Source organism: Palaemon carinicauda, chromosome 1 (assembly GCF_036898095.1).
Source record: "Palaemon carinicauda isolate YSFRI2023 chromosome 1, ASM3689809v2, whole genome shotgun sequence".
In the NCBI taxonomy this organism is placed as follows: domain Eukaryota; kingdom Metazoa; phylum Arthropoda; class Malacostraca; order Decapoda; family Palaemonidae; genus Palaemon; species Palaemon carinicauda.
Genome location: NC_090725.1, coordinates 303,331,302 through 303,352,674, shown reverse-complemented (window position 1 = coordinate 303,352,674; position 21,373 = coordinate 303,331,302). Strand labels below are relative to the sequence as shown.

Genomic DNA, 21,373 nt, shown 5'->3' with positions numbered 1-21,373 from the left:
TTGGTAAAATATGAAGGAGGGGGAAGTAATGAGAGAGAGAGGTTATACAGCACGGTGGGGGACAGTTGGCAAAATATGAAGGAAGGGGAAGTAATAAAAAAAAGAGGGGTTGGACAGCAAGGTGGGAGACAGTTGGTAAAATATGAAGGAGGGGGAATTCATAAAAAATAGTTGAAAAAGTATTTGAAACCTTCTGAGTTAAAACCGAGGGAAAAAAAATATTCCCAGTTTCAGAGCTCTCCTGCTGGTCAAAGCATCAACATTGAAAATATTCCATGCAGAAGCTGAATGATTTTGTATGGAGGAAATGATAAGAGACATTGCCCTATACAACACTAAAGAACATTGAACTTATTTTGGAATAAATCTTTTCAACAATTTAAATGAGGATTGATTGTCTATAATTCATGAACATATGAATTAAGCAAAGCTTACCTCCGATGCTGGAAACGTAATGGAATGCGAGTGAGTGCCGTCTCCCTCCGGCCCGCTTGTCCAGTCTCCATAAATCAAATCTTCCTTAAGCCAAACTAAAGCTTCAGAATTTTTGAAATCCGAAAAGAATTCTGACTCTGAAATATATACATAGAGGTCTAGGCTGTCCCCATCTTGGAACAAATTGAGAGCTGGAACACGACCGCTCGGATCGTGTTGTCCCTCCGGTGCACCCTGTGGACCTGTTGGTTGCTGGGGACGTCTGTAAAAAGTAAAAAACCAAATATAAATTCTTGACATTCATTAATACAATGAAAAATCTCATAATTTCTTCATACAAAAAAGTAATTTAATAGCTTTTTTTTATGAGAGCACGCCTATTTTTTATGGAAACCCCAAAAAATCTAACATTTAAAAGCAATAAAGCAATATGCATTCAAATTCTAGAACAGTATAATTGCTTGACTGCATTACCAATCATGAGCTTCATGATTAGGGTAACTATCCTTTTAAATAAACCATTCGGTGGAAAAAAAGAAGAAATCACAGTGTAATGTCAAATTTTAAAAGTAATTTGTATTTTTCCATGCAATGCAAATCTGAGTCCTTCATTAGGAATATGACTATAAATCATTAAAAATTTACCAGAAGGTGGCATCCCGTCCCGTCAGTCAATCGACATTCACTTCTGACCTTAGGCCCGGAATTTGTACGGTGGTTGAGGCAGGCAGTGTAATTTAAAAGACTAGTGTTTGTATAGTACATACATACATACATATACCAAGGCACTTCCCCCAATTTTGGGGGGTAGCCAACATCAACAAAGAAACAAAAACAAAAAGGGGACCTCTACTCTCTACGTTCCTCCCAGCCTAACAAGGCTTTAGTACTTTAGTAAAAATGTTCCCACACAAATACAAACAATCATCCTTTAATAGATGACATATACTTAGGACGGATTAACTATCTATGAACCAAAATCTGGCTGGTTTAACTTCCCCGGAAAATGTTTGAGCATCCGTTTCTTGACTCTTGCTAAACTCACAACAATCAGAGCATGGAGATGTCATAAGCATTAGGTTACAACCATACTTAGTGATCTGACAGAGAATTTTGTTCAAAGGGGTAGTTCTCTCAGGCTCTTTACCAACATTCTGATGGATTGGGATCCCATTACCAATCTGGGAGCTATCAAGGTATAGTATTCCTAACACGAGGTACGATCAACACTTGGGTTGATCTGCCGACAAATCGGGTTGAACGGGAGAAAGGCTTAGGTGTACCAATTGTCAATAAGTATTGGACAGTGTCCTAAAACACTTCTCATGGGTCTGAAATGGAGAAACAGAACAATGTAGTGAACAGGTCGATCGCCGTTGATCTTGCACCTAAGAGAGCACAATAGAACATTCCTCTTGCTAGAAATGAACCTTGCTGACAGCTCTATAGCACTGTCCACTGCCCAGTTGTATACATGCTCAGTCAGCTCATGAGACTCTACAAGACTGACCTCCTTCCTTTTTTATATATATGACCATACTGTAGTATTATCACTCATTAACACTACAGACTGACCTATCAAATACTGTTGGAAAGATTTCAGTGCTAGGAATACTGCATTCGTTGAATTGTAAGAAAAGGGTCGTGCAACTTCCGAATTTGTGACTTGATTTGGAAACACTCCCTCTGCTGCTGTATCTATCAAAATCCCAGGTACTTTGTCCTCTTCTTGGACTTGAGGCAAGGCTTCTTCCAAATGACAATAATCCCCAGATTGTCGCAAAAGGTTAGGAGTCTGTCTCAATCCAAGAGCACCGGTCTTCCTAAAACGACAGGATCAGCCAAATGTCAAGATACCTCATGAGGCAAATCTTGTTTGAATGGGCCCAGACTAAGACTAGCTCGAATACCATAGTAAACACCAGCAGAGAGATGGATACTGTAGTCTGAAGTACAAGGCTTTGAACTGATACACCACTTCGTTGAAGCACATTCTGCTTGATACATTGACAGGTACCTGAAAATACGCACCCTTCAAGTCGGTACAAGTAAGAAGTCCTCTCCTCTGGCAGTGCCTGCTTGCCGTTCCACTTTGAACGGAGACTGTAAAACAAACTCGTTCAGAGGAGAAAGGTTGACAACACCTCTCCATCCTCTTGTCGACTTTTCCTCAGGAACAGTCGACTGTAGAAGCCAGGAGACACGTCTCGAACAACTTCTAGTGCATTGGACCCCTTTATCATCATTATTGCTGAACTGCTAGACATTGGCGATGTAGTTAACAAAGCGCTTTGTCTTGCGAACATCCCGGGGCAGGAGAAGGGAGACAGTAGTTGCTAACGTCCTGACATTCAGTGTTTGCTGTAACAGACCTAGCGGAGGTAAAAGAAGCATGAGCTACCATACCCAATATCCTAAGCTCTTCTTGAGTTAAGCTTGGTATGGTACAGTACTAATCATCCCACAAAAATATGCAGAAGGATCAGTCAATGTCATGTGAGAATTGATTCAATAGGTTGTCCGCTGTCCTAAGGTGACTGCTTCCTTCTGTGTGAGTAGGATTTTTTCAATAAGGAAAGCCCTTCCTGCTTCCCACTCTACCAAAGAGCAAGAGAGAAGTCGAACAATGAAGAAGGGAAGCCAGAGGCCTTTTCTTCGTACTAGTCGTACCTGTGCTCGTTCCTATAAGAAACAAGTACTTTTAGTGGGTAAGCACGCTTGCTAGCAGCGCGCACTTGTTCCTGTGGGAACCAAAATAGGGAGCTATTGTGTGTCTCCACTGTCGTTAGGAGCTGGAACACCGGGAAGCCGTATCAGCCAGTAGAGGGATACTAAGCACTCTCATCACTGAAGTGTCCCAGGAACGACCCCAGGCAAGAAGTGACGAGGCCATGTGCCCCCTCCTAGACCAGCAGTACTTGTGTTCATTCTAACTTAAGAGCTGATCACTTGGCAGGAGAGTAAGGTCCCTTTATAGTGTACCAAAACCCTTCCACTTGGGGTTGACTTCAGTGCAGGCATGGCTCCTCCCCACAAAGTCATAATCGAGCAAAAGCTCTAGAGATTGCAACAGTAATAGGTGAACTACCAATAGTTTACCTGGTGACTTTAAGGTAACTATCACCATAGAAAGAGTGACTTTCTGCTTGCATGATTCTAAATCATGGGCTACCGATTGCATGATTCCCGAACGTGGGCTCCAGATTGCATGATTCCTGAACATGGCTCCAGATTGCATGATTCCTGAACATGGCTCCAGATTGCATGATTCCCGAACGTGATCCCGATTGCACGATTCCCACAGTTAGCAATAAACATCAAAGATCCGGTCATTCTCCATACAGAAAACCATATAACATATCCCATTAAAAAAATCGCCTATTTGCAGGCTCGTGATAATTACTTTTTTCAAACCGACGGCAAAAAGAAAAACAGCCCTACTTCATATCTAACACGTAAACTACGGTATTTAGTGATAAACCCTCTGTATAGTAACACAAATACAGTAATAGAAATTATTAAAAGAAAGTTCATGCATACATTGTTAAAAGAGTCTCTCTCTCTCTCTCTCTCATCACCTGATATGAAATTATTTCAATTATAATTACCTCAAGTTTTGATAAGGTATTATAATGCACATGGTTAAAAAGGATATTAATTTTACCCTCAGGTTCCCTAGAAAGTAAATCCCTTACAGCTGTCAAACTATAATTAAGGTATCTGCTTTAAGGCCAGGTGTCAATGTTATTAAATGGAGAATTTAATTTCTGCATAAAATTTCAACGTAAAATTTAAACAGGCTTAAATATGTTGTCTTTTTCATTCTGTTCACCATTTAAACTAAAATGCTTGTGTTGATTTATTATGCAGGAAGGAATCAACTATTCTTAAAAAGAAATAGGCTGAAAATAATGTGGGTAATAGGGATGAAATGAAGGGATATGTTTAAAATTTAATGCAGAGGTGTTAATTTACATACATACATACACACACACACACAGAGAGAGAGAGAGAGAGAGAGAGAGAGAGAGAGAGAGAGAGAGAGAGAGAGAGAGAGAGAGAGAGAGAGAGAGAGAGGAGAGAGAGAGAGAGAGAGAGGAGAGAGAGAGAGAGAGAGAGAGAGAGAGAGGAGAGAGAGAGAGAGAGAGGAGAGAGAGAGAGAGAGAGAGAGAGAGAGAGAGAGAGAGAGAGAGAGAGAGAGAGAGAGAGAGAGAGAGAGAATATTTTGTAAACGTTGGTGATGTTTTAGTCACTATTGGTTATATTTTTTTTCAACTTGCGGTACTGTGGTAAGATAAATATTCCTACCTTAAAAAAACTGTACTGGTCTATACTATTGGTATTTACAGTACTGTATTAAACTAGATATGAAACCTTAAAACACAGTACTAGATTTTATCAGCTAGGACCAACTAGCTTAAGCAGAAATTACCGCATTCTAAAATATCCAGACTTTTAAAATGATAATTGTGCTTCAATAAAGCATACAGTATTTACTTTTGTTTTCAATTTCTGATGCAATTCAACCATCAACTATTAGTGACGTTGGTTTCATGAGTCGTCTTACCTTGCACTGAGCTATGTTAATAATGTACAATTAACCTCTGAGTAGTAGAAACTAAAATACCATGATAGAAAGCAAATGAAAAGATTGCAGGGCAGTACAGTGGGTTACCGAGTGTGTTAGTCAACCGCACATAGGTAATGGTCAGCGAATTGGTAGGTAATAAGTTGACCCACCCTAGAGCAGCAAGCATTCACAGATTCTTGCTTTTTTCTGCATGTCTTTGTTACCTAACCCCAGGAATAAGGGCAGACTGTATTCCTAAATCGTGGCCAGTGATGGCATTACAGTACTCCAGAATCACGGCCGGCAATCGCATGATTCCCAATCATGGCTGCCGATAGCATGATTCCCTATCACATGCTTACAGATCATGGTTTCCAGTTGTGGCCCGCGATTGCAGTTCTCAATCATATAAGTTTCCAAATTGCGGATAATGGCGATCGTGGCAAGCAGCTGGGAAATAATGATTGTGCATAATACTTGCAAGAAGGCTTGTATTGGCATGGACAAAACACAATCAAACCATTCCCATAAAGTTGAAATATCTCAGTTCAGAATCAAGTTTGCTGATCATAAGGGATACCGTCGTTCTGTTACCCAAAAGTCATGGAAGAGTATGTGCACCATGTCCCAAAACATTTTCTTGGGAAAGGGAATGGTGCCAGAAGGTAATCTCTCTCTCCTCACACCCAAGGTGAAAATTTACTGTGTCCATTTCTCCCAAGAAAATACGTACTGGGTACGTAACATCAATACCACGAGTGCAGTCATTCCCATGCTATCAAGCAACTTCATCGCTGTATCAGAATGACCGTGATCTCGACTTGTTCTTGACAAACGCATTTAGGAGGAATGGATTCGTGTCACTTGTAGGTGCAACCTTCCTGTTTCATAGAAGGTGAGGGCAGAGTCGACTACTTCCTCTCTCGTGGTAAATGAAATGTAGAAGCACAAAATTTCTTAGTCACTAGAAGGAGAAGAGGGGAGCTTGGGATCTCCTAGCTCATGATGAGCGAGATCAAGATGATCAAGTTGGTCGAGACCCAGACCAAGTGGTTCGACTGCGTAGTTGACTGTGCTCGTAGTGATTGTGTGCGTGGCTGACTGTGCTCATGATGATAGTGATCATGCTAGTGGTGAGCATGTGTTTAGTGATCATGCTTGTGGAGAGCGTGTCTAGTGATCATGCTCCGTGGAGAGCGTGCACATGGTAATTCCAGGGGATAAGAAGTCGGAAGCATCACTTTGCCTATGCATCTGTCGGGTGGTCAGCCACCGAAGTGTCCTGAGGCAGGAGAGGGACCAGAATCTTCACTAGTACCACTAAGGATTGAGATCATATGATATCGATCCTTGGAACCATGTGGGGTGAATGCTGGAACTGATACCGAGCTCTTTCCCAAAGGTCAGGGCTCAATGTAGCATTACTTTCCCACAAAACCATGCAGAGGAATAGTTTCATCTCTCAGGAGACTCCAAACAACTAGTCATCCTGTAATTCAATATCATCTCTGAAACTCTGCAACAGGCATAAGGGACTGTAGCAATAGCAGTAAGTACAGCTTTTACCTCTCAAACAACCAAGAACGGGAGAGCAGCGTCCTTCTTCCTACCAACAGCACATTATGCTCAGTCGGTTACAAGAATTGTTAGAACCGATGCTTCTTCCCAGAACAACTCTCAGAACTAACTCACTCCCTATACAAAACTGCACAAAGGTAAAATGTGTGAAAACATCTTTACTAAGAACGAGGCACCCCCATGGTTGTGTCTACCGGTGTTTCTTCCCGCTAAGATACAAAACAGGAGGTTTCTGGGACTCACAGTGCCTCTCCATCAGGGAGAGAGCCCGAAGAGGTTACGGGGAATGTAACTCCTATCAATAGAACTTCATGGATAACAGATGATGTCTTCTACATGTTTTTCTTAGAAAAGAAGATTCAGCAAAGATGCGGGTGGGGAGAGAAGAACTAGAAGTTTGTGGTATCCGAAGTTGTGGTGCCGAAAACAACACACTCACGGGGAAGAGAACAACAGTCAGTATGTTGGATATCAGAAAGTAACCAGGAAACTGTAACACAAATACAGTTAACAGGAATAACTGTATAACATATCCTTACTCCGAAAATCCCTCAAACATGACTGCATGAACCAATTTCAAACTAAAAGAGAAAGCAAATGATTAAAATAGCCAGACATGGACGCCGAACAATACGTCAGTACCTGTCGACAGCCAAAATCAAAGTTGAGGTTGCTCTACTTAGTGACGGGGCTTAGCGAACATCATTGTGTAGCCAGATCAATACTCCTAGGAAAATTCGATGGCTTGTATTACTTGTAGGAACACACCAAATCTTTAGCAATATAAGTTAAAAAAAAAAAATAAAAAAGCTAGCTAGCTATTAGACACACTTAACCATGAGGTTATGGTATGGAGACCAATGAAAAAGCCGAGAGTTAAAACTACTAATCATATAGGTGCAATGATTCAATTCTTTAAGGAAACCATGTTCAATTTACTGTACCTGAAAAACGAAGTGATAAAATAAATGATGACAGCTCTGATTACAAGAGATTTGGTGATGGCCATCGAAGGACTCCCCAGCAGTTGGTTGCCGAGCCTGTTGCGCTGCATCTTGTGCTTGCGCTGCTGTTCCATCTGCAGCACCGTCAGCCACTTGCTGTTCTGCCCCACTTGCTGGGACAACTTCACCCCTGAAATAAAATCAGTATTCAAGTACAGCACCCTCGACTATAGAATATCTAGCATCTGCAAAAAAAAATCATAAAGCAGGAAGTAGTCATCATACTCTTAATCTATCTGAACCAAGAAATTTTGATAAAATTACATTCAAAATTTGACCTTATCAATGTTTTTAAAGGGATACTATAGTAATATATTGACAATGAAGCCAAACTGCCCCTTAAAAAAAATCTACATAATGCTAAAAACTACAAAGTGTGAGGTCTGCAAATAAATGTGTACAAAAGAAACACATAACAGAATCATCATTACATATTATTTGGTAAATCTTAGCTAATGTAAGTAAATTACTACTGTTTAGCATTATGTTTTAATCAAAGCAACTCACAAAAACATTGCAACTATTTTAACCAATTTGTAATTTTCCTAGCCATACAAACATGAGACTTATCCTAAGGTGTGAAAAGCTCTATATGATCAAATTGGCTGGTTCTATTGACTCTGGAAAAGTAGATGTACTCTGTACCTGTATGGGAGAGAAAGTCCTCAATTCTATTCAACTATATTCTCTGACTCATGTGGACTAGTGATGTTCTTCAGCCCACCAAAATTGACAGCAGGGATGAACAAAAGTGAAAATATTAAAAGGTATGATTTGTTACTGTACTACATTTATAGGTGAAGTTTCTGTTATTGACTACTGTAGAGTACTGGTATCTAGAGTCATAAGTCTTTGTGTATAGGATAACCTTCTGAGCCTTGTTCAAGATGTCTTTAGATGGTATCAATTATTTGCCAGTGACATATCCTTTCTGTTACGTTCTCTAGGACATAGGCATAGTAATTACCCTGCACTGTATTATTTTCAAGTAATACTCAGGGTGTCATGCTTTCACGTGCAAAAGACCAAAACTGGGTTCTGAAGTGTGGATGGTGTCCAATGACTCACTACTCCTCGGCAGAGGGGTCATCTCATTCTAGGAAGAGTAGCGAGATGTTGAAGTTCTCTTCTCTGGACCTAGTAGCATGCTTGGATGCTACTCCAGAGACTCTTCTTTGCTTCCATGCTAGCTTTAGGTGACAAAGCATACACCTTTACCTCAGAAGGGGATAGCACATTCATGCCGGAAAGACAAATGGACTGAAGAGACCCTGGGATACCCAACCCTCAATGACAACCATCTGGGAGAGTGAGCTCTGTAAGAGATCATTTTTGGTGCTTGAGGGAAATCACAATCCCGAATGGACTCCTTATCCAGAAATTCTGGTGGAGATCCTTCCTCTCATACACATTGCTCTCAGTATGAGGGTATTGAAGAGGGGCCTTTGCTCCAGAATGAGAGCTCCCATAGTAGAGATTTCTTGATTAACTGGCTGGCCATATGCCGATGCATACCTGATCGTGCTCGAAAAGGTGATACTACTTCAGGTGAGAGCATTCTCCTAGGGGAGCACATGTAAGCAAATTTGTGCGTACAAACAGAAGAAAGTACAGTATCCAGAAAGAGAGCACACTCATATAAGTGCGTGTAAGTAGTAGATTGTTCTTTAGGCAAAAGATATACAGTATACTAAAAAGTTGAGTGTGCTTACACATGAGAACTCTCTCAGAGAAAAAATCAAACAAAAACAGATGAATGCACGCTATTTGAAGTGCACTCAAGCAATAAGCTCTTCCACAATTAGAGGGAGAGTACGCAATGTGTAAATGAAGAGCATGCGTACAGTACATATAAAGTCCAAGGGACTGGTGAATATTCCTTAACTGGTGAGAATGCACTAACAGGAGTGTTCATATTCCAATGAGAGAATCTACAATACAGAGCATGTACCATGCGAACAGATGAAAGAGAACTAACAAGAGAATTCTAACAGTTCTGAAGAATGTTTGCTAAATGTGGATTGCAAGTGAACAATATAAGTAGCACAATCTGCGGCAGTTAAGCAAGTTAGTATGCAAACAGGTATTGACGTCGAGATCCGATATGTGTGCACATAATGAAGAGTATGCACCATCTGCAGCACACACAAGAGCATGCAAGTGCACAAGGTACAATGACTGTGCATTAAGTGAAGAGCAGGCACGAGCACGTGAATGCTCTAAGGAAAGTGGGATTCTGTCTCAGGGTTGTGGTCTCCCTTGGTAGTGGACCTGAATTGGAGGTGGATGGGTATCCCTCGTCTTGAGAATCCTAAAATGGAGGTCTTGACAAACTAGGGAGTGAGTTTCTCCATTTTGGATAACCACGAAGTGAACAGAAAATGGTCCCGGGTCAGTACTTTGCAGCCAATAAAGTTGGTCATAAATTGATAAAAACACAATACCAACTACTGTATTGGAAAAGATATATGGTTCATGTACCATATATCTGATAATAACCAGTTGGGAAAATGTATGAGTCATGGGTAATTCTATAGAATAGCTCCGCTACTAATAATTTTGATTTTTTTTTTCTGATGAATTACTTAGTGCTTTTATCTATAGCTGACCTTTTGAACAGTATTTTTACCCTATTTGTCAACATTTCCAATCTTGGAGACCCCCCGAGGGAAACCAGACTTTTTGGATGGGGAATGAATTAAAGAATCCGTTTTTAACATATTAATACTGGTACATGCAGAATTAGCAATAAACAAGGCCACCAGCTAACCTAAACAAACCATCTAACCTTACCTAGTGGCCCGTATCCTTACCTAGAGGAAGGGGGGGGGGGCCTGCAATCCCCCCTACACAGCCATATTGAATATAAGATAGCCTAAAACCCTTTGTGCACCTTCTTAGGTTGGAGGGTAAAGGTGAACTGCACCTTTCCAATTCAATAACCAGTGCACAATAACCTCATGAATGAATGAGCACCAATCATTGTTTTGAGAGAAATTCTTGATTCGATTTTCAACAAATTTATAACTAAATTTAACACCAATATCATTATATACAAGTAACAAATTAGATTCTATATCTAAAAGAAACTTTTCAAACCAATTTCCCCTAAAATTGGATACGTAAAAACACCCTTTTTCACTTCTTGTTTTTCAATACAACATGCCTTCTGTCACACCAAAACGCTTTTTTGTTAAATCATCAGCTTTTATTAACGCCCTGATCTTGGCAGTACTGTACCTGGTATTCTTTCGATGTTACCACAATAATGCAAAACAAAATCTTTATTATTTGAATCCTGTAACAATTGAGACAAGAACTTGGGAAAAATTCCACAAAAATTGATGTCAAAGTAGATGGTAAATAAGAAACCGCACCAGAAGTTGAAGGTTCACTCTCCTCCGTGGCTCTTAAAAGACTGAAAAATTAGCGGTGGAAATTGTGTGAACAGTTTTGAAAAGTGTTCAGTTACTTAGTAAAACTGTCACCTGATTGGGTATCTAAGTCACTTGATTCTAATTTTGTTAAAATGCTAGTCCCAAGTAAAATGTGGATAATCATCATTGGTTAAAAACTATGACGTTTGGGTGACGTCTTGCTACATAGAATATAATTGATGATGTGATGACATAATCTTTGTTTTTAACGTACTGTACAAACGAACAAACAAGAGCTCAGTCTGAAGAGGAATTTGAGTGTTATGGAGTCAAGGGACTTATTTTTTTTTTTAGGTGGATTAAATTTAATTTTGATTTTCAAACCACTTCTAGACGTAGCGCCGCTTAGATCTATATATCAAACGAAACGTTGGACTTCCCTCTTTTTAGTGAAAGTACTTAAATTTGATAACTTGCTGGCAGAGATATTGTATACATTAGAATTACTAAATCAAGCATTTACACAGATATCAAAATATCATATCATTACAACTTTTTGTTTCTAGATCAGCGGACACAGGTTGATTCAGGTGTATAAAAATGGAAGATTTATCCCATTATACGATATGGCCTAACTACCACCAGCATTATTATTGTTGCAGTCAGGACATTTCCCGACGAACTTTTGTACGTAAATGAAAATTTCCGTTTTCTTCTAAAATTACCTTTATTTCCGACCCCCAGGTAGTTGGCAAGTATGTTCACCATTCTACAAACTACAGAACCCTGGTTATCTACTGTGCTTCTCCACTTTTATAGTTTTCTAGCAGGGTCCTGTATTTCTGAATCTATTCGGTATTATTGTACTGTATTACAGGGTAATGTAACCTAGGGAAAAAACTACTTAATCCTATAGAAAAAGGTCCGTTCTCTTCGAAAATGACACTCGTTCCTCTGGGAAATTAATAGTTTCAGAAATATATATAATGTACATAATATAAAAATAGATATATATATATATATATCCATCGATAATGGGGTACCCCCAGTGAGAAGTCGGGGTTTTGGGTGGGGAAAACATACTGGGGAAACGGTATATAATGGTAAAAAAAAACCTTTTCTTCTCTATACATTATCTTCTTGGATGTATAATAAACCGAAGAAAAGATACCTTATCTATATCCTATGCTAACGGTATATCTATTTCAATTAATTATTTTGACAAATTCTATTATTACAATACGGGAGTAGTTTGTAGCGCTACGGCCAAGCGTTCTAATTTGCTTATTATCGCTCCGACTGCTATCTTGTATAGAATAAAAAAGTTTGGAAATGGTCTACGGATCTTAAATATGTGCTTAAACGCACACTTTTATGTTTTTTGTCGAAAACCCTAAATTACCTGAAAATTTGTGGCTCGAGTTCTTACTCCGGCCACGAATCTTCTCGCTCCCGTAGTAGGTAAGGAGGGGGGGGCGGAGGGGCGAAGCCCCCCTGGGTAAGGATACGGCTTTTAGCATAGGTTAGGTGGGTTTTTAAAGTTAGCTTCTCCCGCCAAAATCGTTTTTAGAACGACGGCCACAGTTCAGAATATTCCAGTTTTCTACGAACTCGATTTTAGAATGATGGCCACAGTCCACCCCACTTTAAAATATTCCCATTTTCAATGAATGAAAACGGACCTGGCAGTCACCCTACAAAGGCTCCCAGTACGGCAAACCATCTACCAAAAAAAAATCGCATCTTTAATTTAACCAACTTATCCCACAATGTCAAGAGCCATTGTCCTGGATTAGGTTAGTTTTCATCCATGAATTTCAATCGTTTACAGATTCCCCTATTCGACTTCGTATATTTCTCCTATAATTATATCTTAATTTTTAATTTTGGAAGCTACTCACCATCTCTAAAAACTTATTTCCAATTGAAATGCAAGCCAATTATTTCGTCACCCACGAGCGAAAATATATTTCAACAAGAGATATAGTCCTGTAATAAGCCAATAATTTACCTCCATCAATTTTTTAAATGTTTAACGATACTATAAAGGCAACGCCTACCTCCAAATAATAATAGTACTTCTAATCTTAAAATTGCCTATCAAATTTTACGATTCTAACTCTTCGAATAGCCGCCGACATTCTGTCAATAGCCCGCACCGTTTTGCTCAATACGGTAATTAAGCTGGACAAATTTAAATACTTATTACGTTTAAACTACACAAGAATAGCCATTCTTTCTATTCTTGGTCTTGTTATTCACCTGATTATTCCCATCTTCGTTATTTTCCGTCATATTAACGACGTCCGCAGACTCACTCACGTCGTCTGCACAGTTCTTCTTCCACTCATCCTCTACTTCTACCTCATAGAATTAGAGGATATTACGTAATGTTTTAAAACTAGTTTTCTGCTTTATCACTGTGGATATATATATATATATATATATATATATATATATATATATATATATATATATATATATATATATATATATATATATATATATATGTATGTATGTATATATATATATATGTATGTATATATATATATATATATATATATATATATATATATATATATATATATATATATATATATATATATATATATATATATGTATGTATATATATATATGTATGTATATATATATATATATATATATATATATATATATATACATATATATATGTATATATATATATATATATATATATATATATACATATATATATGTATATATATATATATATATATATATATATATATATATATATATATATATATATATATATACATATATATATGTATATATATATATATATATATATATATATATACATATATATATGTATATATATATATATATATATATATATATATATATATATATATATATACATATATATATGTATATATATATATATATATATATATATATATATATATATATATATATATATATATATATATATATATATATATATATATACAGTGATAAAGCAGATACTCAAATATTAATTTCATAAATTTAATTTCAATAGAAAGTAAGATATATTATGTTGAAATTAACAGATATATATATATATATATATATATATATATATATATATATATATATATATATATATATATATATATATATATATATACAGTGATAAAGCAGATACTCAAATATTAATTTCATAAATTGAATTTCAAAAGAAAGTAAGATATATTATGTTGAAATTGCCTGAGACGATATAAAAATAAGATCAAATACGGCGAATACCAACTTCTATGTGTAAAATTAACTAAAATATAATAAATCAATATAGTTCAGTAAAAATAAAGTTTATGGTAAGCAAAATAATCAATAAACTGATTTTAGCAATGAATGGTGGTTTAGCATCAGGAATTTCTATTTCACTGGTACATTATCTGAAATATTGAATGTAATTTTAATCTCTTATTTTGATAAATAAAGAATTTGTGTTTCGTGGGTATTGTCTAGAATTAGCGAAGCAATACTTTGTACCATTCCACTGCACTGTAGCCTTGTTCATCTACATGTTATCTCGGATAAAGGAAAAATAGAGGTGTTTGTAGCAAATAGTAAAAAATATATACGGTCTTGTTTTAAATTGATTATTTATAAGTAATCCATGTGTGATCATATATGTTGAATAATTCAAATACTATAGATTAAAACCTCACTTGTTAAAATTCATTCCAGTTTGTGTAGTCGGTATATTCATGTCATATGTCCTATTTCAGGCTATAACGGATAACTAGATACAATAATAATAATTAAAAATTCCGTTTAGAATTATTCTTATTTCATAGTGATTTATTCACGCATTTTTACTTATATATATTATAGGAACTTATTATTTTGTTGTATGGAACAATACTCACGAGACAAACACGTCAACTTTACGGACCAATCGCAACATACTTTGGAAAGAAAATCTTTGCATGTAAAACTTACATCCTACATTTGTTATTTACCAACGTGTATTTAATCTCACTTGAAATTTCATATATAATGAGGATATTATCTACATTTCATAAAGCCGAGTCTATGAAAGCCCAAAAGTTGTAATCTTAACATGAAGCAATATGTCAGTATAGTGAACTCATTCGATTCGAGATTTTACTCAGCGATGTTCTCTGTTATTATTATTATTTTTATTATTATTATTATTATTATTATTATTATTATTATTATTATTATTATTATTATTATTACTTGCTAAGTAGGAAAAGTAAGATGCTATAAGCCCTGGGCTCCAATAGGGAAAATAGCCCAGTGAGGAAAGGAAAAAAGGAAAAATTAATTATCTTAACAACAGTAACATCAAAATAAATATCTCCTATATAAGCTTTACAAACTTCAACAAAACAAGAGGAAGAGAAGATAGAATAGTGTGCCCGAGTGTACCTTCAAGCAAGAGAACTCTAACCCAAGACAGTGGAAGACCATGGTATAGAGGCTATGGCTCTACCAAAGACTTGAGGACATTGGTTTGATTTTGGAGTGTCCTTCTAGAAGAGCTGCTTACCAAAGCTGAAGAGTCTCTTCTGCCCTTACCAAGAGGAAAGTGGCCACTGAACAATTACAGTGCAGTATTTAATCCCTTCGATGAAGAGGAATTGTTTGGTAATGTCAGTGTTGTTAGGTGTATGAGGACAGAGGAGAATGTGTAAGGAATAGGCGAGACTATTCGGTGTATGTGAAGGCAAAAGGAAAGTGAACCGTAATCAGAGAGAAGGGTGCAATGTAGTACTGCCTGGCCAGTCAAAGAACCCCACAACTCTCTAGCGGTAGTATCTCAACGGGTGGCTGGTGCCCTAGCCAACCTACTCCCTATAGGCCTATACTTGGGAATATTTGAAATATGTCCAAAAGGATTACCTGAAAATAAATTATAACGATGAGCAAATTAAAATATAGTTCATATCATAAGCAAAAGGATAAAAGGTGGAAGTAAAGAAATTTTAACATAATTAAATTACCAGTAAAGCACACTTCCCGTAAGTCATTGTTGATTTGAAAAGTTTGAGTAAATATTTTTTTCCACTCCTCGGTCAAAAAACACCCACAAGCTTTGGTATTAACAAGCAAGATGAAAAAATATATAGCAAGGTAGGTTGCATCTTAAAGTTTATGCTGAGTAATAATGTAGGATAGGCCCTTGGGTTTATAGCATCTTGGTTTTCCAACTAGGGATGTAGCTTAGCTAATAATAATAATAATAATAATAATAATAATAATAATAATAATAATAATAATAATAATAATAATAATAATAATAATAGGCTAGTAATAATAATAGTAATTATTATTATTATTTTTCTTAGTTAATTTGTATTATATATATATATATATATATATATATATATATATATATATATATATATATATATATATATATATATATATATATATATATATATGTATGTATGTATATATAATCTTACAAAACAGGGAAATTTTGTTTGAAAAAGGGGAATTCTTGAAGACCAAAACAGGGAAATTTAGTCTATCCCATCTGGCAACACTGCAATATAATCATCACTCATCAGTACTCCGCTTGACATTGTTCAGAATAGTCGTATCCACACCAGTGGTAACCTGTAGTGATAATGTGTTTGATATAATTCTTCAGGTGAGCTGTCAGCCTTATTTGATTGTTTATTTAAGTGTCATTTATTTGGTTTTAGTCCTTGGGGGGGGGGGGAGGGGGGCGGTATTTAAAAGAACGATCGGCAAGCATGAAATTTAAAACTTGTGGTTTGGGTCCTATTTGTTCCATCGTCTAAGAAAGTTCTGGAGCTTCCTGTAGATTTATCATCGTTGTTTTGTTAATCTATTCCATGGTATCTGGACCGTGATCTATTCGTAGATAATATCGTATTCTTCAGGATTAAACAATAAAAAAATACACTCCAAAATCGTTTAGTTAGCCACGTTTTGGCAGAAAAAAAGCATTAGGCCTAGGCCTTAGTACAATCCCGGAAAATATAGATTGTATTTAGGATAATGAATGCTAAATTTGGATAAAACTAAAGCTTATGTTGTTTTGATGTCCTTTTCGATTCATCGCCAAACCATTTTCATAGGACTGTCACATTTCTCACATAAATCCTGATTTTGTAGGATACCCTTCTCTCGTAAATATAACGTTGCACTTTCATCACTGGCAGCAACTGTTGAGTAGAATTCTCTCAACAAAATCTTTTGGGGGTTTAGTTGAATAAACTAAATAGTTTTCTTTGTAAAGACTTGAAATTAAATTTTGTTTCCATAAAGGGAAACTGGCAATTATAAACAACGACTTACCAAACCAGCAATATCGTAATTAACCTATACCACTTGTCAGTAGAACAGCATCCTTAAATTGATACCGTCTACTTTATATATATATATATATATATATATATATATATATATATATATATATATATATATATATATATATATATATATATATATATATATATATATATATATGGAAGGGTGTGTGAGAGAAGTAAGTTGAGAGTTAATGTGGGTTAGAGTAAGGTTATGAGATGTACGAGAAGGGAAGGTGGTGCAAGGTTGAATGTCATGTTGAATGGAGAGTTACTTGAGGAGGTGGATCAGTTTAAGTACTTGGGGTCCGTTGTTGCAGCAAATGGTGGAGTGGAAGCAGATGTACGTCAGAGAGTGAATGAAGGATGCAAAGTGTTGGGGGCAGTTAAGGGAGCAGTAAAAAATAGAGGGTTGGGCATGAATGTAGACTTCTATATGAGAAAGTGATTGTACCAACTGTGATGTATGGATCGGAGTTATGGGGAATGAAAGTGATGGAGAGACAGAAATTGAATGTGTTTGAGATGAAGTGTCTAAGGAGTATGGCTGGTGTATCTCGAGTAGGAACGAAGTAGTAATTGTGAGAACGGGTGTAAGAAATGAGTTAGCAGCTAGAGTGGATATGAATGTGTTGAGGTGGTTTGGGCATGTTGAGAGAATGGAAAATGGTTGTCTGCTAAAGAAGGTGATGAATGCAAGAGTTGATGGGAGAAGTACAAGAGGAAGGCCAAGGTTTGGGTGGATGGATGGAATGAAGAAAGCTCTGGGTGATAGGAGGATAGATGTGAGAGAGGCAAGAGAGCGTGCTAGAAATAGGAATGGGTGGCAAGCGATTGTAACGCAGTTCCAGTAGGCCCTGCTGCTTCCTCCGGTGCCTTGGATGACGGCGGAGGTAGCAGCAGTAGGGGATTCAGCATTATGAAGTTTCATCTGTAGTGGATAACGGGGGAGGGGTGGGCTGTGGCACCCTAGCAGTACCAGCCGAACTCGGTTGAGTCCCTCGCCAGGCTGGGAGGAATGTAGAGAGGAGAGGTCCCCTCTTTCGTTTCATTTGTTTGATGTCGGCTACCCCCAAAAATTGGGGGAAGTGCCTTGGTATATTTATGAATGCATATATACAGTATATATATATATATATATATATATATATAAATTATGTATATATATGTATATATATATATATATATATATATATATATATATATATATATATATATATATATATATATATATATGCGTAAAAATCACAGGAAAACGTGATGCTCAGATGCAGAATATATATATATATATATATATATATATATATATATATATATATATATATATATATATGTGTGTGTGTGTGTGTGTGTGTGTGTGTGTGTGTGTGTTTATATAGGCCAATGAATGTCCTGATATTAAGGACATTTGGAACACTTTATGACATATTATTCGAAACCTAGGCCTATCATGTGCATTTAAATAATTTAGGGTATTTGATTATAGTAGACAGATTACCTGAATATTAGGCCTAAGTGATGGAAACTTCAGATTGTAATCATGATATAGAACTAGGCGGATTTTTTCTTTTGTAAACGTATTTTTCGTTCTTCAGAGAACAATAATCATAGTCCTACATATTACCATAAGGAATACGCCTTTCAAAGGTTTTGTGCTAAAAGATAACCTGCAGGTTTTCTATAGACTTGGCCCATCTTAAAACTGATGATTAGTGCCCTCCAAGAAAGTGATTTATCAAACTCTTCGTTTCTGGAATGTTTTGTGCCAATTAACTTTTAAAATATTGAATTGATTTGGTTGAAATTATTTTGTGTTTTCGGAACGCATTGCATAGTTATGTTATTGTTTAGGTAGTAGGTTGGCCAGGGCACCAGCCACCCGTTGAGATACTACCGCTAGAGAGTTATGGGGTCTTTTGCTGGCCAGACTAATACATTGGATCCTTCTCTCTGATTACGGTTCACTTTCCTTTTGCCTACACATACACCGAATAGTCTGGCTTATTCTTTACAGATTCTCCTCTGTCCTCATACACCTGACAACACTTTTTCTTCTTTCTTCTTTGTCTACATCTTTTTTTCCCACTTCTATGAGGGGTCGATGTTTCTGGTCAGCTTTCTCCATCTACCTCTGTCCCACACCTCATCACCGGTTAATCCCCTTGATCGAAGGTCATCCTTAATACAGACCACCCACCTTCGCTTTGGTCTCCCTCTCCTTCTCGTTAACTGTACCTCCATTTCCATTACTCTCCTCCCAATATACTGTTCATCTCTTCTCATGACATGACCGTACCACCTCAGTCTACTTTCTTGGATCTTATCTGATAGTTTTCTAACTCTTGTGGTACCCCTAATTACCTCATTCCGTATCTTATCTCTTCTTGTTACCCCACACATCCATCTCAACATTCTCATCTCTACCACATCCATCTTCTCTTCTGTCTTCGTTATTGCCCGCGTCTCCGCTCCATACATCATTGCCGGTCTCACAACTGTCCTGTTTACTTTACCTTTCAACTTAACCCATATTCTCCTGTCGCATAGTACTCCACACATTTTTTTCCAATTCTTCCATCCTTCTTGTACTCTGTGGTTTATTTATGCCCCCAGATCACCATCCTCTGTAACTGTTGATTCTAAATAACTGAAATTTTCAACTCTTTTCAATCTCTCTCCTTGTAAACTAACTTCCCTATTCTCGCCATTTTTCAATCACAAATACTCTGTCTTTTTCCTGCTTATCTTCAATCCCCTATTTTCCTTTTCTCTTCTCCACTCCTCCAGTTTCTCTTCTACTACCTCTCGCCTAGTGCTACAGTATAACATCATCTGCAAAAAGCATACACCAAGGAGACTGATCTCTAATACCTTGTGTTACTACATCCATGACCAGATCAAATAGGTAAGGGCTCAATGCAGGCCCCCGATGTAGTCCCACATTTACTGGGAAACTTTCTGTTAGGCCTATACTACTCTTAACATTTGCTTCTGCCCTTTCATACATATCTTGGGTGATTCTTACGTATTTCTCTGGGACTCCCTTTTTCTCATACAACTCCACAGCTCCTGACGGGGTACTCGATCGTATGCCTTCTCCATGTCAATAAAGACCATATATAATCCTTTTTGTTTCTCCCGATGTTTTTCTATCATCTGTCTCAAAGCAAATATTGCTTCTACAGTCCCTCTTCCTGGCATGAATCCAAATTGTTCCTCACCAATTGTTGTTTCATCTCTGAGTCTCTTCTCAATGATCTTCTCCCATATTTTCATAGTATGGCTTATCAGCTTTATTCCTCTGTAGTTACCACATTCCTGGATGTCTCCCTTCCCCTTACATATATATATATATATATATATATATATATATATATATATATATATATATATATATATATATATATACATACATACATATACATGTATGTATATATGTATATATATATGTACATATATACGTTAATTATGTGTAAAAAAACATTTATATGTAAGTCTATGTATGTGTCTGTATATGTATACCAGTATGTGTACATGTATGCATATGTCTATGTATATATTATGCATGTTTGTGTATGAATGCCTGTCTGTGTATACGTATGTATATGTCTTTATATATTTATATATAGATGTGTTATATATATACACATAGTTTTTCTTATGTATTTATATAGATAAGGCTACCGTTATTCATATAAATAAACTGTATTGAAAATCAAAAACAAGAATTTACCGGTCACCAGAAATGACCCTTTTTAGCAGGTGTCTAATGAGGTTGGATCTCCGCCCAGTAAACACCTGACCACAGCCCAGGTAGCTGGTATGGGAGTGTCATTGTTCTGTGCGCCTCTATATGTATGTTCATACGTTTACTTTCCTTATAAAATGTAAAGAAACCTCTCTCAATAAATCAGTCCTCTGAAGAAGTATCACGAAACTAGTCAGGACTTAATCGTATATTTCGTATTTTCATTTTCCCCGTGGTTCTTCTGCATCTGAGCATCACGTTTCCCTGTGATTTTTACGCACACACACACACACACACACACATATATATATATATATATATATATA

General features: G+C 36.7%; 1 protein-coding gene across 1 annotated transcript in view; it reads right to left on the bottom strand.

Annotated features, from left to right (window-relative positions):
• LOC137658464 (putative lipid scramblase CLPTM1) overlaps nucleotides 1-13,274 on the bottom strand; it is a 53,260-nt gene extending 39,986 nt beyond the window's left edge. The window contains 4 exon segments of the mRNA XM_068393202.1: nucleotides 436-697; nucleotides 7,528-7,592; nucleotides 7,594-7,717; nucleotides 13,228-13,274. Coding sequence (XP_068249303.1) covers nucleotides 436-697; nucleotides 7,528-7,592; nucleotides 7,594-7,717; nucleotides 13,228-13,259 — 483 coding nt within the window. The 5' untranslated portion in view covers nucleotides 13,260-13,274.
• Nucleotides 13,275-21,373: the final 8,099 nt, after the last annotated feature.